Below are 24,185 nucleotides of genomic sequence, written 5' to 3'. Positions count from 1 at the left end.
AAGCATAGTCCCGTCTCCAGCTCTGGACGTGGGCGTTCCGTGGGCGTGCCAAATGGGGACGCTAGATAGGCGCTACCTGAGCGAACGCCTGTGTCTAAATATCGTGTATTATGTAGACGTAAGAAACCCTGGTCTAACTTGGATTTCAATGCTGTATCAACTTTTGTAATTGCGGCTCTTTGTTAGACGCGAGGCAGACGTTCGCTGTGTTTTTTCATCAATAATTCCAATAGTGAGATTGAATAGGTAATTTTCATCTTTTCTCTGTCCTAATAAATATAATGTCAATGGAACACATTATATTGCATGGATAACAAACCACATTTCTGCCCGAACAATAATATAATTTACACATGGCTTTTACAACCCCCTTTTTTTCCTCAACAAACAGCACTGCAATCGGCTCTCTTTTGAAAGCAAAGAAAAAACAGCACACATTATCAGCACTTAAAAAGAGAATAAACAGATCCACACATTAACATTCAAGTTTCCCTCATTGCAAAATGGAGGTCTTCAGTTGCACAAAACTGACCTCATTGTGACCTCATCAATCTGCACCTTCAAAGTAGTATGCCACAATTAAAAGATGTGCTGGGTGTAGAACTCACAACCTCTGGATGTTAGGAGCACAGGCTGGCTCCTAACACATAGAGCTACAGCTGCTTTTACATAGGTTCATCTCACCACCCTTTCATATCATACTTGACTGAGCTGTCTATGCTCATTAGCTATCATATCAGGATGAACTCAAATAAGTTTAAGCAAAGGAATGCCTAAAGAAGGTTTTCAAGTAGAAAACAAATATCAAATATGTATTAAAGAATTGCAGCACAAATGACGCTGATCGGTAAGGGCAAAAAAACACCACTTTTCCGGTATGACGCCTAAACGGAACAGATTACTTACAGTCATATATCCATTAGTACAGTGCTTAGAATGAAGATTAGCGTGTGAGAAAAATGGAGCTCCACCTCACATGCATTCAAGCACACTTGGGAATATGGGCTTGGGGCTCAGTGAACGCAGCGCTTTTAACCATTGAGCTACCACTCTTTTGTCTTAGCCTACTATGACATTATAGCTAAACTCCTTTTCCCTTAGCACTTCACTAAGATATGATATGACAAGGGAGCCAGAGACATTGGAGCAAAAGTTGCTGTAGGTCAGTGAGGAAAGGCACTCTACCAATCCTCCAGGCTTTGAGGGTTCAAATCCCAGCCTGTATTTTACTTGTGGCATATCTGCCTTCCAGGTGCACCTTGATACTGCTTTCCACTTCTTATAGGAGTTGAATATAACATTACTGTACAACTTTGCTGTGTAGCAGAAAAATAAACTTTTCCCCCTTCCATGCTAAGAATTTAAGTTCAACTCATCTTATATTTCTCCTTTTAAACATGGCATACTTTGTTAGTTTTTATCATGGTAAAGTATACATTTCTGAAATGGTGAAGAAACAATAATATACAACTGCAGTGTTTTGTCTCCTAGCAGAATTAACAGCCTATAAGAAGCGGTATAAGCAAATCCAAACTGCTATAAGCACAAGAAAGCATTTCTAGGTCAACACGGTAATGCTTCTGTTCTGAGCTCTGTCCTCTGAAACTCCCTGGTTTGACTCCCACCTTTGCTCATTTTAATAAGGTCCTAGTTTTTTCCTATTAGCACTTATAACAGGGTCTATATGGTGAACTTTGCCATTTGTAAGGTGCACATTTCCCTTTCCAGGCAAACCTATTTTCAACTTACCATGGCTCGGACATCCTAAGCAGTGATGAGAGGAAACCTTTCCTCTGACAGCAAGATGACATTTGTGGATCGCCTGGTTAATGTGCTCTCATCACTGCTTAGGATGTCCGAGCCATGGTAAATTGAAAATAGGTTTGCCTGGAAAGGAAAATGTGCACCTTACAAATGGCAAAGTCCACCATGTAGACCCTGTTATAAGTGCTACTAGGAAAAAACTAGGACCTTATTAAAATGAGCAAAGGAGGGAGTCGAACCTGGGAGTTTCAGAGGTCAGAACAAGAGCATTACCGTGTTGACCTAGAAATGCTTTCTTGTGCTTATAGCAGTTTGGATTTGCTTATACCGCTTCTTATAGGCAGTTAATTCTGCTAGGAGACAAAACACTGCAGTTGTATATTATTGTTTCTTCACCATTTCAGAAATGTATACTTTACCATGATAAAATCCAAAAAAGTATGCCATGTTTAAAAGGAGAAATATAAGATGAGTTGAACTCAAATTCTTAGCATGGAAGGGGGAAAAGTTTATTTTTCTGCTACACAGCAAAGTTGTACAGTAATGTTATATTCAACTCCTATAAGAAGTGGAAAGCATCATCAAGGTGCACCTGGAAGGCAGATATGCCACAAGTAAAATACAAGCTCAAAGAATATGGCTTGCTTTGTTAATTATTTTAGCTTTGGTCAATATGTATGAATCAAGGACCTGAGCTATAATATCCACAAGCTGTTTTTTCAAAAGTAGCCTCAGCCCCACCACTCCACCGCTTTGTTACTTTGCCATTGCGGGAAGAATTACATGAGAACTCATCATTGGCTGCTTATGCTACTATTTTAATACATTTTGTTTTACTTTCAAAAAATGTTTTCCTTATCAAATAATTATTTAATCCTTTAGTATACTAATGTACTTAGCTTTTTTTTCTTTTTTTCTGCTGAGCCAACGTCCGAGAGTTAAACCCGACATGCCATTTTTCGCACTAAAGAGTGCTTTATCAAGGGTCTCCCATGACCGCCCGAGTCATCCGACTATTCTTAAATCTGAATAGTCGGATGACTCGGGCGGTCATGGGAGACCCTTGATAAAGCACTCTTTAGTGCGAAACATGGCATGTCGGGTTTAACTCTCGGACGTTGGCTCAGCAGAAAAAAAGAAAAAAAAGCTAAGTACATTAGTATACTAAAGGATTAAATAATTATTTGAAAAGGAAAAATTTTTTTGAAAGTAAAACAAAATGTATTAAAATAGTAGCATAAGCAGCCAATGATGAGTTCTCATGTAATTCTTCCCGCAATGGCAAAGTAACAAAGCGGTGGAGTGGTGGGGCTGAGGCTACTTTTGAAAAAAACAGCTTGTGGATATTATAGCTCAGGTCCTTGATTCATACAAGTAAAATACAGGCTGGGATTTGAACCCTCAAAGCCCGGAGGATTGGTAGAGTGTCTTTCCTCACTGACCTACAGCAACTTTTGCTCCAATGTTTCTGGCTCCCTTGTCATATCATATCTTAGTGAAGTGCTAAGGGAAAAGGAGTTTAGCTATAATGTCATAGTAGGCTGAGACAAAAGAGTGGTAGCTCAATGGTTAAAAGCGCTGCTTTCACTGAGCCCCAAACTCATATTCCCAAGTGTGCTTGAATGCATGTGAGGTGGAGTTCCATTTTTCTCACACGCTAATCTTCATTCTAAGCACTGTACTAATGGATATATGACTGTAAGTAATCTGTTCCGTTTAGGCGTCATACCCGGAAAAGTGGTGTTTTTTTGCCCTTACCGATCAGCGTCATTTGTGCTGCAATTCTTTAATACATATTTGATATTTGTTTTCTACTTGAAAACCTTCCAAATCTTTAGGCATTCCTTTGCTTAAACTTATTTGAGATCATCTTGATATGATAGCTAATGAGCATAGACAGCTCAGTCAAGTATGATATGAAAGGGTGGTGAGTTGAACCTAAGTAGAAGCAGCTGTAGCTCTATGTGTTAAGAGCCAGCCTCTGCTCCTAACATCCAGAGGTTGTGAGTTCTACACCCAGCACATCTTTAATTGTGGCATACTACTTTGAAGGTGCAGATTGATGAGGTCACAATGAGGTCAGTTTTGTGCAACTGAAGACCTCCATTTTGCAATGAGGGAAGCTTGAATGTTAAGGTGTGTATCTGTTTATTCTCTTTTTAAGTGCTGAGAATGTGTGCTGTTTTTTCTTTGCTTTCAAAAGAGAGCCGATTGCAGTGCTGTTTGTTGTTCACTTTTGTTTCCTTGCATCATAACAGTTCTCAGAAGTGGTGGAATTTGATGTTTCTCCTCAGCATTCTGCAGCCACAGGTGCATGAGATGCTTTCATTTACTCCTAACTACAAGCCATTCTAGTAGGAATGTGTTTCTTTTGATGCAATATAGGCATTGGCCAACAACTATTAGTTAAATCAAACTTCAGAGGGCTTGGACAGGTGTTGAAGAATGATCCAGTTAGGGGGGGGATGTTTTTGGTGGGGGAGGGTGTTCAGCATGAGAGAGAACAGGTTGCATTAAATATTAGACAATGGTTGCACATAATAAAAGCTGAAGCAAAATATTGATATGTAAAGGCAAGGCTAAAGAGTTACCAGGTGTCCTGGCTGAGAAATGAATATAAACTATTTGCTAACCTTACTCAAGACTTGAACCCCCGATGTATGGAAGATGAAAAGCAATGCCTTAAGGCATAGAGCTATAGAGGTAACTTTGTTTAGAACATAGAGCTTCGTATTAAAGCTTAGAGATGTGAAGGAAATAACTACAACGTCACTACAGCTGTATATGGCAAAACGACATCCAATGCACATCCAATTAGATTTGAATCCTAACCGTTCCTATGACGTCAGACGCTAATTAAGCGTGCTTAGTATATAGAAAGCTTTGGCACAGCCATTTTTCCTATGTAAGACCCCCTCATGTGAGTTGGTGTTTGTGGTGTTCGTTTCCTCAATGATGAAACTTTGTGCTATGACTTGCCTGTTCTCCTTTATATTCCCTTCTGCCTTTGCCACTCCTCCCCACCCCCATTATCTGTATTTCTTTAGTTTATGGATTTTTCTGGGTGTTGGTGTGAGGGATTGTTGAGGACTTAGGTTTTGTGTTAAGTGTGGAGGGGAATCAATTGTTAGGGAAAAGAAGGGGCCAGGCAAGGTTACACACAGATGCCCACACCCACCACTCTCCCTGCTTTCATAATGTCATGGTCTGCCCCACCTCCATTTTCCTTATCTGCAACTCTCCATGCAAGAAATTCGATTTCCGTTTTGGAGCCATGTTGCAAGGTGCAGACATCTTTTCAGGCTACTTGTAGAACACGTTCAAACACACCCCCATAGGACACCCAATCAGGTGTGATGGGCGTGGTTAGGAAGCGGGACAAGCAACCGCACCCGAATGGCGCCCAATAGGCATAGAGAAAGTTTTCCCGCCATGCTGACGTCAGACGCTACATAGGCGTGCATGGGTATAAGAAGGTCCAGGTGAGCAGTGTTTCCTTTCTATTCTGTCCTATTGCTTATGCAGATGTTTGAGACTTTACTCTGTCTTAGTCTTTTACATTTTTTTTTCCTATCTCTGCCTCCCATTTCTCTCTATTCCACAGAGCCATTAACAAGCTACATGTCATTCTAATATGTTGTTTTATCTTTTCTAGAAGCAGCTCAGATAGTAAGTCCAGGTGAGAATGATATTTTGTAAGCTACTTAGGTGTCCTTATGATAGAACTAAAGAAACCAACCAGCAAAAACTGACTTCTCTTTATGGGCTTTCATTGTGTGCTATTGTTTATAATAGTTATTTTATTTCTGATATCTCTTACTCTCCATTCCACAGGGCTGACAAAAATGACTGAGAAGACTGATAAAGACCATGCTGGTAGATATTTTGCTGGTAGAAATATGGATATGTAAGTAAAATGGATGTGTTCATACATCAGAGAGGGTTTACTCATAGAGCTAAAGTTAATTCTTTGTAGAATCAAATTACAGGCAAGTTAAAATCAGGTGAGGAATGGTTCTGTGTACTAACTCATTGATAAGAATAGGTCGGGTGTGTTGGGGGGGGGGGGAAACACTGCCATTCAGTGGACATCCAATCAGTGTACATGGTTCAGGTGGAAAACTCCTAATGAGTGCCTAATGGCTGCCATTTTTAATAAGGAGTCTAAAGGTATGTTAGCACCTCTGTTACTTCTAGGTGTGTGTTCTGCCACAACTTCAGTGTTTAATTTTGGAGACATAGGTCTTTGTTAACAGTTTCTCTTTATTCTTCATTTCAGGTTAACTATGCTCATCACCTTTGTGTTTGCCAGAGAGAGACCAGACGAGCAGCTCAGCACACCAGCTTGCACCTAGCCAAACAGTTCTAGGTGAGAATGATATATGGTAACCTTTATTTGCTTACTCTTCTATTCTTCACTTGAGTCACTCTTCTGATGAGTGAAATAAATGTTCACAAAGCTAACATGTTTCACACTTCTATTGTTCTCTTCACACAGGTATCCTTGATGACTTTCAGGAACAATAGTAAATTGATAATGTTGGCCTCATAGAACACCATGGCACGCATTCCTGCTGTTATATGCACACAAACTTTTTGTTTTCAGTTAGTCTATTCCCTCACATGAGTTCTAAACAGTAGCAGTGGAGGATTACAGCTGATATTAACCCACACCATCAGCGAGTTAAGGCTATTGCTTTAACAACTATACCACGGTGACATCTAAGCAGCTCAACATAAATGAGGTTAACACATTGCTTCAGGGAAGGGAGGACAGATAAGGACCTTGGGGGTTGAACCCCCTGTTTGTGAACCTTGTGTAAACCAGCTTCTCCTCTTTTCAGTTTTCAGGTGTCCTAGACAGGCAACTGTAGTTTTTCCTGCAGTATTGTCAGATGGAGTTTTGTATTACTGAGAGCAGTGCAGCTGTGAGCATCTTTGTGGTTTCCACACCTGCTTAACCAAACTAGTGCAGCTCAAGAACCAGGAGGATAGATTGAGGTATCTGGCCTTTACTTCCATCACCTTCCGTGAAAGGAAGAAAAACCCACATGTTTCATTTGGATTCTCCTGGTGTGGAGCCAACTCTTACTAGCAGTAACCCTATTCCTTAACAACAAATCTACCACAGTGTCTTATATTCTCTTCCTTATGTAGCCATTTACTTTGGAACAGGGACTGGCTTACTTTGCACATCATAGCTGAGATGTCATCATCTACCTACAGTTGCATATACCCTTGCATTCACTTGCTTTTTTCCTAGATTCTGCAATGATTTGACATCAGAGTGGCTAGCAGGTAATAGAATGAATGACAGACCCCAATAAAGATTGTCAAACTTTCTATATGTCACCTTGTTGTTATATTGAAAAGGGCCCATTCAGCAGTCCCTCCTGAACCCCTATCTACCTTGGACTCAGTCCATTAAACTGATGATGCTACAAGGTTAAAACCACACAGGCACGTTTAAACTATAAACAATTTTTTTATTAAAATATAAAACTTTTAAAAACTTAAACTTCTTTTTAAAAAACTATTTACATATATAACATATAACGCAGGGAAAGAGGGTGGGTGCCCCCCAAGAGCAGCTTGAGCTACCTCAGGTGAGGGGGCCGGAAGAGGTACAGTCATTGAGAGGGTGTATGGCTGCTGGCACCATGCCCTCTTTCGGTTACCAGCCGCAAGAGGGCATGTTCCATCCTCTCCACACACCCTCTCAATACCTGCACCTCCTCCAAGATGGCAGAGTAGGCCTTCATCTCCCTGCCCGCCCCACCTGAGGCTGGTTGGGCTGCTCCTGGGGGGGAACAGAAAGGAAAGGGGGTGGGATGGGATCAGGAACAGGAAGGGCAGGAGAGTGATGGGAAGGGCTATGGGTGGGGGAAGGGGAAGGTCCAACAGGGGATGGTGGTGGGGGTCCTGGAGGTAGTGGTGGGGCAGGCGGTGGGGGTCCAGGGGGCAGTGGTGGGGCAGGCGGTGGAGGTCCAGGGGACAGTGGTGGGGCAGGCGGTGTGGGTGGTCGTGAGGGCTCCCAGGGAGAATAATCCCCCTCCTCCTCCTCCCCCTCCCCTTCTTCCCTTTCCTCCTCTTCTTCCTACTCCGCCGAGGACCAGGGTGGGGCTCCCTCCATCACCTGCGGTGCCTCCTGAGGGGGTGCCTGTGCTGCTGCTTGACAAGAGGGAAACAGGATCCAGTCAGATATGTCCACAACACTTTTGAACATGACATTCTTTACTACGTTATTTTCTTCAAATGCTAATAACAGGATGCAAAGCACCTACTCCACTGTAAACATCAAAATGTAGCATAAGTAAGTGAGGCAAGTAGAACACCATAAAGCCATTGTGACATGATATCACAATAGCAGCTTTACTGCAGATTTTATGATTAAGAATGGTTTACAGCTACTCAAGCATTTTCATCTATTTATTCTGGTAGGCTGATCACAAAGAAACACACGTTGGACTCATTACTCACCGGCTTCAGCGCGCAATTCCTCCCTCACCCCCTCAAGGAAGGCTCGCTCCTGGCGCCTCAGCATCCGACCCCGTTTCCTGAGATCCTCAACCTGGATAATAGAGAGAGAGATAGAAAGAACGGAGAGGGAGGGATATGATGAGTGCCATCTAGCACTGTGGCATAACATGTTTACTTAAGTATTGACCTCTATAAGCACATAAAAATGGAGTATGCTGCCCTCCAGGAGCCCCTATCCGCTTTGCTGCCTGCCTCCTCCCCCTTCTGCCACATGTTTTACATGAATGTATTCACGTACTCCAGCATTTTCCCCTTTCTGTGCTGGAGGCATCGCTATCTCTCTACTGTACCTGGGACAGTGGGGGGGGGGGGGGTGAGGTGACATGGCCAGCATCACAAGGAGGAGTGTGGGATTGAACTTACAACCTCAGGGTGCTGAGGTCTTCCACTTCAGGTGATTGAGACCAGCAGCGTGCCTGATTTTAAGGCCAAATGGGATCGACACGTGGGTTCTATTCGCAAAGTAAAGGCAGGGGAGGGTCATTAGGGTGGGCAGACTGGATGGGCCGTGGCCCTTATCTGCCGTCAATTTCTATGTTTCTATGTTTCTATCAGCACTGCCCCACATTATAGCATGTCCTGGTGAGTTTACAATTATGCAGCAGGGGAAATAAAATAGTTTGGTCAGAAGGAGCAGTGTGACTTGAAACCCCTGACGTCAGGGTACTGACGCTGTCACTTTAAACGTCATGCCACTATCTCCCTAGACCAGCAGATTGATACAGGACAGTTGTAGGTACTTGAAATGACATAGCAGCACTTTAATATATTTGTTTTCCTTTGGCAAAGTTGATTTCAAGATGTTTCTATTACAAATGCGATGCTCGTGACCCAAAAATAAGTTGTGTGCATGTTGTGAATGGAATAGATGCCTTGTAGGAGCTGAATTTGTCTTTGAAATCCTACTACTGCTCCTTTGGGATGCGCTTTAATTTTAGTATTCAATGTAAAAGATTTATTATGCACAATTGTAGTTTTAAAAAGGAATCACAAAAAACATGACCAATTTGATCGAAACAGGTTTCCATCATAATTACTTTTTACATGATTAATTGTGAGGGCCTGACTTGGAATACTTACTTCCCTGGGACAGGAGGCTCTACGATTGTACCGCCGGGTCAGGCGGGTCCATGAGTCCCTGAATTGCAGGTATGACCTGCGATGGCCAGGCACTACAAAATAGCTGTGCTCCCGGGAGAGAAACAGCCTGGCCAGCAGCCTGGAGTCCTGGGTGGAAAAGTTTGGCTGACTCCTGGCAGCCATTTTAGGAGAAATAACTGCGTATGAAGAACGGGTGATTCTATGACATCACAACGCAAAAAAACGCGATGACGTTTTTGTGCCGCTTGGGCGTGCTTGCAGCGGCCACTCCGCGCTACATCAACACTGTTGATTACATCCTAAAGCACGCCGATATCGCTGTTATACATAAAAGTATAGCAGAACGCTTAGAAGCTTACCATGTAAACCTAATGAAACTTCACCTCCCCCAAACACAATGACAAGTTATAAATTAAATAAATGAAGATTGGGAAGTGAGGTTCACATATTTTAGCTTAGCTATGCATGTTTGGGTGGGTGGAAAATAAAAAGAATATTATGTCTTTGGTAACCTTAATCAGGACTTGAACCCCTGACCTTTGGAAGATACATGCAGTGCTTTTAAGCACTGAGCTATGTTGGGGATTTGGGAATGGGAGTCTCCAGAAATGACTTTAGGTACAAGCTTAGAAGCTTACCATGTAAACCTAATGAAACTTCACCTCCCCCAAACACAATGACAAGTTATAAATTAAATAAATGAAGATTGGGAAGTGAGGTTCACATATTTTAGCTTAGCTATGCATGTTTGGGTGGGTGGAAAATAAAAAGAATATTATGTCTTTGGTAACCTTAATCAGGACTTGAACCCCTGACCTTTGGAAGATACATGCAGTGCTTTTAAGCACTGAGCTATGTTGGGGACTTGGGAATAGGAGTCTCCAGAAATGGCTTTAGGTACAAGCTTTGACAAGGGGTAATCATTGCAAGTATCTACAGGTGTATTTGATCTGAGAACACCCAATGAACGTCCAAAACGATTTCAAAATTCTAACGGCTTCTATGACGTCAGATGCTACTTTATGGTTAGGGTTAGGACTAGAGTTAAGTAGCTCGGTAGCTCAGTGAGTAAACGCGCTGTACCAAACATCCATAGGTTGTGCGTTCAACTCCCAGCTTGTCTTTTACTTGATTATAACATGAGGGGTTTATGCTGCAGGAGTGTGTTGTTGGGGTGTTGCAGGGGTGTCTAGGATGACAGAGAATAGTCACTTGCATTTTCAACAATGCATTTGAATTTCTTAAGATGAAACCTTAGTGAGCCGGGGGAGGAAGGTCAACGCAGCCTCGCGCCTCAGATGAAAAGGTTAATTTTTTAGGGACTGTGTAAGCTGATCTGGGACAGTCTTCAGCGACTCGGAGCCCTCCTCCCGGCTGGGCAGAAGGAGGAGGCTTTGGCGGTGGTGGTTTTGGTGGTGAGTGAGGGCGGGAGGGGGGAGTCGCCTGGCTGCTGCATCTGCACTCCTGCTGGCCTCAGACCTACTGATCACAGAGCAGAGATCACAGAAGCACGCAGGTATGTGCGCATGCGCGGCTAGGGTTTTATTATATAGGATATACACCTATCGCATCTCATTTTCATCACAAACACATTAGCGAGACTATACACAATACATTACAAAGTTGAGCTTGGGTTTGATAAAATAAACAGCATAATTTTGACTCTGTATTACATTTATTGAACCATACTTAAGAATATGGGTGTTGCATCCGTGACAACAGTGCTTTACACCATTGAGCTACCAGTCTTTTGCCTCAACTGACTGTGATATGATAGCTAAGTAGAGTATACTTTAGGACATCACTAAGATATGCTATGACAGGGCAACCAGAGACACAGGTGTAGGTCAGTGAGTAAAAGCACTATATCGCTCATCTGTAGGTTGTGAGTTCAACTCCTGGCTTGTCTTTTACTTGTGGCATATCTACCTTCCAGGTGCACCTTGATGATGTCACAATGAGGTCAGCATTGTGCTGCTTGCTACTTCCTCTTCCTGTGAACTAGAAGCCACATTCAGGTCTAATCTGTGTTTTGATTCTGTTTCTAAGTTGGGCCAGTGTAAGTTATGGGATTTACCTTTGTTCTGAAGAATGAGCTGATTGTTGCAATGTTTTAAGACCAGGAGTGTTCTTTCGAGCAAGATATCACTTCTAAACTATCCTCTCTGAAATAATGTCTCTGGGAAATCGAGAGAAAGCTTATTGGATGACTTAGGGTGCCTTTCCTGCCAGTCTTTGTGGAACTTAAACGAAGTTTATATGGTGTTCAAAGTCCTATCCTTTCCACTTCTAATAGGAGGTGAGTATGACATTTCTGTACAGCTTTCTGTGTAGCATACATCTACCGGTTCCCACCTTCCATACTGATAATGTAAGTTCAACACCCACTTGGTACGTTTCATCTTCTAGTTCTCCTTTGAAACATAACATATTTTTTTTCCTTGTATTAATGGTAAACTGTACAATTCTGATATCCTAGAGGAAAAAGATACAACACAGCAGTGTTCTCTGTCTGCCATTCCCTACCTCACTGATATTGCTAGATCAACTAATATATAGTTTACAAAATGGTATACTGTGTTTTGGTTATCTTTTTCATCATCCTATACTTACAATGCTGAATGAGTGATAATAAAGAGTATAAAAAAAGTATAATCTAAAAAAAAAAACAACCCATACCCACGTCTATCACGAGTCCATTGGAGATGTCTTAATGACATTTCAGAAACCTGCGTCTATCTTGCGCCACGCGGTTCTCGAGACGTCTACCGCACGCCTAAGTAGCATTTGATTGACACTTGCGTTTGCCGGACGTCTAAAGCACGCCTATGTTAGACGTACTAATAGAGAATTTACCCCTTAGTGTCCAATCTTGGAAATGCCCTTAATCTTCAAGTTAAAAATTTGGATAAAGAAATACAAATCCAGAAAGAAGAAATAAAAATTATAAAGGGAGAGACAGTGTCGTTGAAATTAGATATTCAAAAAGAAAAGAAGAATTTAAAAACAATTAAGAGTAATCAAGATCTATTTGTTAAAGATAACACAATTATAAAGAGAAAATTGGAAGCTTTAGAGCAGGGGTGTCAAAGTCCCTCCTCGAGGGCCGGAATCCAGTCGGGTTTTCTGGATTTCCCCAATGAATATGCATTGAAAGCAGTGCATGCAAATAGATCTCATGCAGATTCATTGGGGAAATCCTGAAAACCCGACTGGATTCCGGCCCTCGAGGACCGACTTTGACACCTGTGCTTTAGAGAATAATATTCGTTTTAATAATTTGCATTTAATTAATTTTCCAAAAGTACTATCAATTTCTCCACGAGTTTAGTATCTATTTCTCAGTAATTTTTAATTATTTAACTTCAAAAAAAAAAAAATTATTTCAATGACTTTTCCCCACCCTAATGTTTTTTTCCCATCCCCTCTCTCTCCCTTTTCTCTCAACATTGTAACTTTACCCTATCATTAACCCCTTCCCTCACAATCAAGTTTGTCTAGTCTATGTTTTAATATACACTGTCTGTCCTCTAAATATTGAATATATTAACTTCTTTTCCTTTTTTATATTTTATTGTAATGTACACCAGCCAGATATTTATTTGATGGTCGGTATATTAAAACCTAATAAACTTGAAACTTGAAACTTGATATGATAAAGTGGTACTTTCTGGAAATCCTTAAAATACCTGAGAATTCTTTACCACCTCTTACAAAGGTTTACTATTTACCTATAAGAAATCAGGATCCTCAAAGAAAGAAGATGAAGGAAAACCACAAGAAGAATCCTTGGACGTTTCCACTTTATTAGAGCAATCAGATAGAGAACTGGCTATTCCAGCCATTCTCTTATTGACTGTGGCTTTGGCCCCAGACAAGGATTGGATTCTTAAACTTTTCTTTAAAAATAGATCCAAGGACTTCCTCGGTCTCCGTATTCAGATATTTCCTGATGTCTCGAGAGAGACTCAGAAAAGAAGAAGGGAATTTTTAATGTTAAAACCAGGAGTGACTCGGATAGGGGGTCTTTTCTTTCTTAGGTACCCTTGTAAATGTGTCATTAGATGCCGTTCCTTGAAATATGTATTTGTAGAACCAGCTCACTTGACTGCTTTCCTTTTCTTCGAAACGTCTTGAGTCAGTAGAACCATCTGTACCCTTGCAATAATTAATTAGCTCTCTTTTCAGTAGCAGTTTAAGTGATTTTCCTTGTTAAAATATTATTTAATTTCTACTCTCAACGTTAATCCTGGATCCTAATTTGAGGACTAGTGTGTGATTAAGTTATGATGTTTATTTTTCTTCTAATATTTTGATTTATTTTCAGGTTTGAGAGTAAATAATAATATTATGTTTTCTTGATCTCACTTTCTGTACAAGGTGATATGCTTGATAATAAGTGTGTAAATTTTATAAATAAATTAAAAAAAAAGAAGGGCATTTTAGAAAGGATGTCCAAGTCATAACATGGTCATCCAGGATATAGACTGTTCTAAAACACATGTGAGATGGATGTCCATATGCTGGAAACATCTGACATTTACTTTAAAAACAGAAAAGTCCAAATTATGAACCATATGAAACAAGGCACCTGAAAGGACTTCTGGCAGCAGAAGAACATCCATATTATAATATGGTCACCTATAACTTGATTATGTATAGGATTTCAGTTGCAGCAGTCACCTAAGAAGTGGATGAGAGTTACACACCAGTATCCTATACAGAATTGCATCTATCCTAAGGAATAGGCGCTCAGCCCTAACTAACTGGCCAAATTTTATAAACGGTGTCCATGTCACAGGTGCTGGTTAGAGAATTGCACCTGATCACAGCAAGGGAATGCCTCTGACATAATCAGCTGAGCGGCTATGACAGGGAGCCTCTTAACCTCCATGCAAACTTGGCTGGCAGCAGGTATGTTCACTCTCTCCCACAAGAACCCTCAAACCCACCCATGAAATAAGCCAGGCAGGAGGGATTCCTACTCCCTTCTGCCCTGGAAACCCCTCCCCAAAGCAATCCAGGAAGGAGGGATGTCCACTCCCTCCTGTCCTGAAGCTACCTCCCAAGACAAGCTGGGTAGGAAGGATATAGTTGAATGTCTGGCTGGAGGTATACTAATACCCTCTGGCTGGCTGGCTGGCCCACCACTCCAAAATGGTGTACCTTCCCCTTACTGTTGAATTCTTGGATACACCGGGGAGGGACCTAAGGCTCTGATTGGCTCAAATGCCTAAGGTCCTTACCATAGGAGGGGCCTTAGACACATGGGTCAACTGGAGTCTTAGGCCACTTCCACTGCATCCCAGAATGCAATGAGAAAGGAAAGGCCCATCATTTTGGAGTGGCAGGCCTCTGGCCAGAGGAAGTAGGCATCCCTCTGGCTGGACATTCAACCAAAAGGTACAAAGGACTTGGGATAGAGTTAGGGATGTAGGGATCAGGGTCTGAGCCTTGGGGGTATTGGGGTTTCAGGTTTAGGGGTGTTCAGTTTGGGGGGGTTCAAGTTTGGGAGATTGTCAGCAGCAAGGAGTGGTCATTCCTCCTGCCTGGCTTGCTTCAAGGGGTTCTAGGGCAGAAGGAAATTGGCATCCTTATCATTGCATGGAGATTTCCTTGCTGCAATCAGCTCAGCAGCTGGGTCTATTTGAAATGTAGGCCAGCATTTTGCTGACCTACATTTCGGGCATCTATCACTGCCATAGAGACATGCCTAGGGCCGTTTAACTCATCCATGGCCTCTTCTAGGTGAAAACACACCCATGCCCAGCCTTGGGTGAACTTAAATGTCCAGTTCCAGACATGTCTCCCTGCACCCATAACAGATATTTACAGAGTTTTATTTTAGCAAATAGGTATCCTAATTGACTGGTTAGACCTGCCCCTTCCTAAAATCAATACTCTGTTTATAGAATTTGCCTCATAGTCAGGGCCGGATTTAGATGAAAAGAGGCCCTAGGCCAGTGATGGCTAACCTTTTTGAGCCCGAGTGCCCAAACTGCCGCACAAAACCAAAGAATTTCCTCAAAGTGCCAGCACGTCAATTAAACCTTAATAACAAGATTTTAGTATCTAAAAACTCTTTATAAAGTTGCCTGAACTATGTAACATCATTTTTAAAGGTTGGAATCTTTGTATTGTCAGAGAATCAATTTGATTCACAATCCTTTGGTTTTCATTTCAATTTATTGGCAATTTATAATGTTTTAATGATTTCATTCATGGGCCGAATACACACATACTTTTCTCTGTCGCCGTACTCTTTGACCAAAAGATTTGTAAGCCTGCAACCACATCAAGGTAGACTCTTTCAGCAGCTCCCCTCCCTCCCCCTTACCTTTGTGGCCAAGTCAAATTGATCTACCAACAATAAAATTTTAAAAACACAAAGCACGCTGTACACAGAGAAAATGTTAATTATCATTTATATTCCGCGGGTTTTCAAAGAGGTCAAGGCAGATGACTTTATGCAATGTCACCTCAGTAACAACTATACAAAAATAGACAAATATTCCCCCTCCCTTTTTACTAAACCGCGATAGCGGTTTTTAGCGCAGGGATCTGCGCTGAATGCCCCACGCTGCTCTTGAAGCTCATAGGCTCCCTGCGCTAAAAAACGCTATTGCGGTTTAGTAAAAGGGGGCCATAGTGCAAAATATAGACAGCATATATAAATTCTCAAAACGGACACATTTTGATCACTAAATAGAAAATAAAATCATTTCCTACCTTTGGTAATTTCACCAGTCTCTGGTTGCACTTTATTCTTCTGACTGTGCATCCAATATTTCTTCCCTTTTTTCAGCCTCCTGTATGCTTTCTCTCCTCCAGACCTCATTCCCTCCCCAAACTTTTTCTTTGTTTCACCCTGCCCCCTTCGTTCTTTTTCTCTCTCTCCATATCCCCTTTCATTCTGTATGTCTGTCTTTCTCTCTCTCTCCGTGCCCTATTTTTCTTTGTTTCACCCAGCCCTCTTTCTTTTTTTTTTTTTTGGCTCCCTGTCCCCCCCTTTCTTTCTTTCTCCTTGCCCTCCCCTATGCCACCACCATTGGGAAAATGCTGCCACCGCCACTGGGGAATAGGCTGCCACTGCCGCTATCGGGAACAGGCTGGCGCCGAGTTCGCCCTGCTTCTCTTCCCCATGGGGCCGACCAACTCTCGCCACTCGATGTCAATTCTAACATCGGAGAGGACGTTCTGGGCCAGCCAGGCAGCGATTGGCTGGCCCAGAACGTCCTCTCCAACATCAGAATTGACGCGGGTGGCGAGAGTTGGTCGGCCCCACAGGAAAAGCAGGGAGAACTTGGCACTGGCCTGTTCCCAATGGCGGCGGTGGCACTCAAGTGGCTAAAGAGACGCAGTTTGCCAGCCTAGGGAGAACACTGGAGGGTGGCCACCTGTGCACCCCCTTGGGGCGTAAAACTGGGGCAGACCGCCCCCACCCCCACCTTGGTATGCCACTATCTGTACCTCACTCCCTCCCTATGACCAAAAATTCTCCTTTCTTCTATTCCCCGTGTACACAACCATCTCTTTCCCTCCTTCCTCTCTCCCAAGTCCTTGCCGTCTGTGTCCAAAAACACATTCCCTCCCCACCTCAGCATCTCTTTCCCTCCCTTCCTCTCTCCCAAGTTCATGCCTTGTGTCCAAAAACCCATTCCCTCCCCCACCTCAGCATCTATTTCCCTCCCTTCCTCTCTCCCAAGTCCATACCTTCTGTGTGCAAAAACCCATTCCCTCCCCCACCTCAGCATCTCTATCCCTCCTTTCTTCTCTCCAAAGTTCATGCTTTCTGTGTCCAAAAACCCATTCCATCCCCCACCTCAGCATCTCTTTCCTTCCCTTCCTCTCTCCCAAGTTCATGCCTTCTGTGTCCAAAAACACATTCCCTCCCCCACCTCAGCATCTCTTTCCCTCCCTTCCTCTCTCCCAAGTCCATGCCTTCTGTGTGCAAAAACCCATTCCATCCCCCACCTCAGCATCTCTTTCCCTCCCTTCCTCTCTCCCAAGTCCATGCCTTCTGTGTCCAAAAACCCATTCCCTCCCCCACCTCAGCATCTCTTTCCCTCCTTTCCTCTCTCCCAAGTTTATGCTTTCTGTGTCCAAAAACCCATTCCATCCCCCACCTCAGCATCTCTTTCCCTCCCTTCCTCTCTCCCAAGTTCATGCTTTCTGTGTCCAAAAACCCATTCCCTCCCCCACCTCAGCATCTCTTTTCCTCCCTTCCTCTCTCCCAAATCCATGCCTTCTGTGTCCAAAAACCCATTCCCTCCCCCACCTCAGCATCTCTTTTCCTCCCTTCCTCTCTCCCAAGTCCATGCCTTCTGTGTGCAAAAACCCATTCCTTCCCCCACCTCAGCATCTCTTTCCCTCCTTTCCTCTCTCCCAAGTTCATGCTTTCTGTGTCCAAAAACCCATTCCATCCCCCACCTCAGAATCTCTTTCCCTCCCTTCCTCTCTCCCAAGTTCATGCCTTCTGTGTCCAAAAACCCATTCCCTCCCCCACCTCAGCATCTCTTTCCCTCCCTTCCTTTCTCCCAAGTTCATGCCTTGTGTCCAAAACGCACTCCCTCCCCCTTTTGTGTTCCCCGTTTGTCTCCCAGCCCATCTTAGCAACTTTCTCAGCAAAATGTAGCTCGAGCCGCGTAGGCTTGTCTTCTATTTCCTGCCTGTCCCGCCGCGCACATATAGCCGATCGGAAATCTTCCCCGACTTCAGCGCTGACGTCGGAGGGCGGGCTTTGCTTAAGCCCTCCCTCCGACGTCAGCGCTGACGTCGGGGAAGATTTCCGATCGGCTGTGTGAGCGGCAGGGCAGTCGGAGTAGAAGACGAGCCTCGCGGCTTGAGTTATATTTAACCCCGCGGGTCCCCCATCGTCCCCGCTCAGCTCTCTCTCCTGTGCACCCCCTGATAGTACTGCCCTGATGGCGGCCCTGCGCGTGCCAGCTGCAAGGCCTTCGCGTGCCACAGTTGGCACGCGTACCATAGGTTCACTATCGCTGCCCTAGGCTATTCCACTTATGAGGCCCTTTCACCTCCCATTTTTAAGTTTGTAAAATTCGAGAGATAATAAAATACATCATTACTGTGATATATATCAATATGTTAAATGAAACATGTTGTTATTGGTACTAACCTTTATAAAAAATATGACACAGATCTTGAGGCCCTAGGCTGAAGCCTAGTTAGCCTAGTTAGCCTATAGGAAAATCCGGCCCTGCTCATAGTCCTCAACCAATTGGAATAGCCTAATGGTTAAAGTGGTTTGCTAAGAGCACTAAATCCAGATGTTGCTGGTTTAAGTCCCACTGCAGATTTTTGTAATTTGTGTTTCTTTTCTTATTATTGTGAGAACTTCAGTGAATGAAAGTGTCATGGCTCTCAGAGGTGATTTTACTGATGCTATTTAAGAGATACTTAGACAATTTCTTCACTCTTAGATGGAGACACTTGTTGGAAGTGCCCAGAAGACCAGTGGCCTAATAAAAAAGGAGATAACTGCATTCCAAAAGTGATAACCTTCCTGTCCTATGAAGAACCTTTGGGTCTAACATTGACTTCCATCACAACTTTTTTCTTTCTGGTCACTGTTGTCATCCTGGGAATCTTTATTAATTACAAAGACACTCCCATAGTGAAAGCTAACAACAGAAACCTCAGCTATATTCTCCTTATCTCCCTCATGCTCTGCTTTCTCTGCTCATTAATATTCATGGGACATCCAAACAAGGTGACTTGCATTCTGAGACAGACTGCTTTTGGGATCACTTTCACCATATCTCTGTCCTCCATCCTTTCAAAAACCATAATTGTGGTCATGGCCTTTTATGCAACCAAGCCTGGAAGCAAGCTCCGGAAATGGATGAGATCCAGGGTTTCACTTTCTATAGTCCTTTCCTGTTCTCTTCTTCAAACTGTTCTGTGTCTTTCCTGGTTGTTCACTGCTCCCCCATTCCCCTATCTTAACATGCAATCAGAAACAGGAAAAATATTAATTGAATGTAATGAAGGATCTGTAATTGCATTTTATTGTGTTCTGGGTTACCTAGGATTTCTGGCTGGCATCAGCTTTATTGTAGCTTTCCTAGCAAGAAATCTACCTGACAGTTTCAATGAGGCCAAGTACATCACCTTCAGCATGCTAGTCTTCTGCAGTGTCTGGATCTCCTTCATCCCAACATACTTGAGCTCCAAGGGCAAGTACATGGTGGCAGTAGAAATATTTGCTATTCTGGCCTCCAGCGCTGGACTGTTGAGTTGTATATTTTTCCCTAAATGCTATGTTATTCTGCTGAGACCTGAGAGGAACAACAGAAATTACCTAACAAAAACAATTGAATGAAATATTCAAAGACATGCCATGATACCGATAAATAGATACATAATCATTTTATCTTTATTTCTGATGTTCAGTGTAGATCTCAGTTGATGTAGGATTGCCAAATATATAATCCTCACTTTAAATTGAAAACTCAAAAATTTGAACTTGTGGTTCTCAAGCTTGTCTCCAGGACACACCTAATTTTTCAGGATTTCAGAATATCTATAATTAATATATATATGTTTGGTAGGGCTTTAAAATTGATAAGAAGCACTGATAGTGATAGATTTGCATACAATCTCTTTCATGAAGGAGTAGGCTAATTGTTAGGTTTGATTCCTGCTGCAGCTCGTTCTGAGCCTGTTCAAGTCACATAACCCTCCATTGGCCAAGGTACAAAAAAGCATTTTACATTGTGAGCCCACTCTGGACAGAGAAACCTTCATATACTACAGCAATGGTTCCCAACCCTGTCCTGGAGGACCACCAGGCCAGTCGGGTTTTCAGGATAGCCCTAATGAATATGCATGGAGCAGATTTGCATGCATGACACCTCCATTATATGCAGAGCTCTCTCATGCATATTCATTAGGGCTATCCTGAAAACCCGACTGGCCTGGTGGTCCTCCAGGACAGGGTTGGGAACCACTGTACTATAGTATGTACATCACTGCATATGCCTATTAGCTCTATAGGCATATGCAGTGATTGTGATTTCTTAAAGAGAGGAAAAGATTATGCTTACTGTGGATGTGCCATTTGGCCTTTATCTGCCATCATGTTTCTATGTTTTATAATAGAAACATGATGGCAGATAAAGGCCAAATGGCACATCCACAGTAAGCATAATCTTTTCCTCTCTTTAAGAAATCACAAGTGCCTATCCCAGGCTTTCTTGAATTCAGACACAGTCTCTTTCTCTGCCGCCACTTCTGGGAGACTGTTCCAGGCTTCTACTACCCTTTCTGTAAAAAAAGTATTAGTAGATATGCTGTACATCAGATTATGTTGGTGTTTCCCTAGATGAATAAATTTCTGTGGATATCAGCTGTCTATGGCCATTTTATTTATTTATTTATTATGGAGGTACTTGCAGAGCTGAAGAGGATACATAGTCTAAATGTATGCAAATTGACTTTCCAGAGAACAGTTAAATATCTGGATAACCATAGGGCTGAGGCAAAACCTAGAATTTTAGTGGCAGCTCCTATCCAGTTTGCTGTCACTGAATATCTGGATTATTTAAATCACAGTGACTGGAATATATATATATATATATATATATATATATATATATATATCAAGAAAAACCTCTGCGCTCAATATTACCCATATCACCTATATATTTATTTATTAACTATCTTTTTTTCATGAAGAGATTCATCCAAAATGGTTTACAATATACTGAATATCAATCACACACTCATGTATTTTCTCTATCTGTCCCATCAGGCTCACAATCTAACTGTGGTACCTGGGACAGTGGGGGGATTAAGAGCTAGATGCACCAAATATGCCAGTTGGGCCATTAAAAACTGCCTCCTCAATATACTTCTCCTAGTACTCATCGCTATGACCAGTCTGGTCTCTAGAATAAGCTCTACTGTAACCTATTTGTTGTCATGACTAGTCTGTTTTCAAACGATTGTGAATGTCTACTTGTAAACCGTTCTGGGAGAACAGGATAGAAATCAAAATAAATAAACAGGGTCAGTAAGACCATGTGAGTCTGCTCCAATCTGATTTTGGCTGATTCCAAAAGAGCTATTAATGCACAAAAAAGTTTGCTCTAAATGATTCCAGCAGAGCTTTATCGTAAACCCTATCTAATCCCACTGATGAATTACTGTAAGAACGACTCTCATACATGCGTAGAGCTGGCAGGGGAAGCCCAAACAGCTGAGGGCAGGGGAAGCCCAGAAGCAACCTCCTGCCACTCATTAGTTCAGGGCATGGTTAGGAGTAGAGTTTGGGTATCAAATTACTTAGGTGTTGATAGGCATCTATGTTAGGCGCTTATAAATTAGGCCACAAAAACCCTGGCCTAATATACTGGCCCCCAACATTACGATGGCTACTAGTGTTTAAGTCAGGGTCTAAGGGTACAATTTATATATATATATACTAGTTTTTCAGCCCGTTACATTAACGGGTGCTAGAATAGATGTATGTGTCTATCTTTCTTTCTCTCTCTCTCCTCTTAGCCTGTTTCTGTATTTCTGTCTTTCTTTCTTTCTTTTTCCTCGGCTGTCCAGGTGCTAGAATATATGTGCGTGTGTCTGTCTTTATTTCTTTCTCTCTCTCTCTGCTTAGCCGCTTTCTTTCTTTCTGTCTTTCTTTTTCCTTGGCTGTCCATCACCACCCCTTGCCTGCTCCCCCTGTCCATTCTCCCTTTCTTTTACCTCCCCTGTGTCCACCACCTCCCCTTCACAGCTCTCCTTATGCAGCAGCATCCCTTCTCCCTTTGTTTTACCTCCCCCCTGTCCAGCAGCACCTTCCTTCTCCCCCTGTTCAACATTAGGCCTCCGTTCCTTTTTCTTCACCCCCCTGTCCATCAGCACCTCTTTACTTCTCCCCCTGTCCAGCAGTAGGCGTCCCTTCCATTTTCTCCCCCCTCCTCCTTCTTATCCCTATGATACACTTATCTTGCTCTGCCCCTGATCAGACGTTCCCGGCAGCCGCCCAGTTTCACCCATTGGAAAAGTTCCCTCTGCGGCATCCCGCACCCCTCCTGACGCGACTCCCGCTGTCTTTCTTTCTATCTGTCTCTGTCCCTCTTTGTCTGTTTGTCTTTCTGTGTATCTCCCTGCCCCTGTGTCTTTCTTCTTGGTGTCTTTCTTCTTTTCTTTCTGTCTCCCTTCCTCCCTCTGTCTGTCTGTCCGAAGCAGCATTCTCTCCCCCTCCATTTCCCTCCCCCCACATCAGTTCCCTGTGCACCTGCCCCTGTGTCTTTCTTCTTGTTTTTCTGTCTCCCTTCCTCCCTCTGTCTGTCTGTCCAAAGCAGCATTCCCTCCCCCTCCATTTCCCTCCCCCCACACCAATTCCCTCTGCACCTGCCCCTGTGTCTTTCTTCTTGTCTTTCTGTCTCCCTTCCTCCCTCTGTCTGTCTGTCCAAAGCAGCATTCCCTCCCCCTTCCATTTCCCTCCCCCCACACCAGTTCCCTGTGCAGTAGCATTAGCGTTTCCTCTACCCCCTTTCCCTTCCCACAGTCGCGACTACAAACGCGGTCTCAAGTCCTTTGCTGCCCCCCCCCTTCCCTTCCCTTCTCGCGGGCCCGAATACACATGGCGATTTAAGCAGCATGTGCAGCAGTCTTCACACGCTGCTTTGGGTCCTTCTACTGCCCTGATTTACTATGGCACGTCCGGAGCAAATCAGGGCAGTAGAAGGGCCCGAAGCATCGTGTGAAGACTGCTGCACACGCTGCTTAAATCAGCAGTCGGGCCCGCGATAAGGGAAGAGGTGGGGCGGCAAATGACTCGGGTCCCGGGCAGCGGAAAGTTGCTGGGCTCCTCGGTGGGGGCGCTGAGCGGCCGCGATCCCTCTCCTCATTGTGAAGAGGCTGCGTGGTGCAGTCTGCTCTGAGGGGAGGGGGGAAGTCTGCTCCAGTTTCGCTGCGCCTGTGGTGACGTACGCATGCGCACTCACGCCAGCAGTTCTCAACAGAGCGGCGGCGATGGATGCGTGAGAGAAGCCTGCTGCCCGAAGAGAAGGAGCGGCGGGGTCTGAAGAGGCTGAGCTGCAGCTCCCCAACCTGAGATTTCTGCCGTTGGCTCCTTCGGTCCCGGCTGTCTGTTTTGCCATGTTCCGGTAGGGCCGTATTGTGATGTGGAGAGCAGGGAAGGGCATGCATGCACACTTGTCTTGCCACATCCCGACAGAAAAGGGATCAGGGAACACGCGAGGCAAGTGTGCATGCATGGCTAGCATTTTATTATTTAAGATATATATGTATGTATATGTACATACACTGTAAACTGTATATATAATTAGAACAGAATTAAAGAAATCACACTAAAATACAGCATACAACTTACAACCTGAAACCTGTACCTTAAAAATAAGGCCAAATAAGTATTCAGAGACCACTAGGGGTAGCTGTGGTGCTGTTTTAGGAGAAGGACCAGGAAAGACAGGCTTCTATATGGACAACTACACTTTCCAGGCCATGGGCCAGTTGTTTGGGAGCCTGGGGAAGTAAGGAAAAATTCCAGACTGAAATATTATGGGGGAAGAGAAAGAGTCTTCAAATAACCTCAGAAGAATTCTGAGTAAGCCAGGAGAGATTCCTAGGTGAAGCTGTTTCAGAACCTTTCATAAGAACATAAGAACATAAGAACATAAGAAGCGCCATCTCCGGATCAGACCTTCGGTCCATCAAGTCCGGCGATCCGCACACGCGGAGGCCCTGCTAGGTATTCACCTGGCTTATTTTATAGCCAACCATATCTTTATATG

General features: G+C 43.4%; 1 protein-coding gene across 1 annotated transcript in view; it reads left to right on the top strand.

Annotated features, from left to right (window-relative positions):
- The window catches only part of LOC117346225 (vomeronasal type-2 receptor 26-like), an 83,672-nt gene extending 63,925 nt beyond the window's left edge, over positions 1-19,747 (top strand). Inside the window, exon 5 of the mRNA XM_033915629.1 lies at positions 18,846-19,747. Coding sequence (XP_033771520.1) covers positions 18,846-19,747 — 902 coding nt within the window. The remainder of the gene's footprint in view (positions 1-18,845) is intronic.
- The last annotated feature ends 4,438 nt before the right edge of the window (positions 19,748-24,185 follow it).

The sequence above is a fragment of the Geotrypetes seraphini genome, chromosome 12 (assembly GCF_902459505.1).
Source record: "Geotrypetes seraphini chromosome 12, aGeoSer1.1, whole genome shotgun sequence".
Taxonomy (NCBI): domain Eukaryota; kingdom Metazoa; phylum Chordata; class Amphibia; order Gymnophiona; family Dermophiidae; genus Geotrypetes; species Geotrypetes seraphini.
This window is presented reverse-complemented; position numbering and strand designations above follow the sequence as displayed.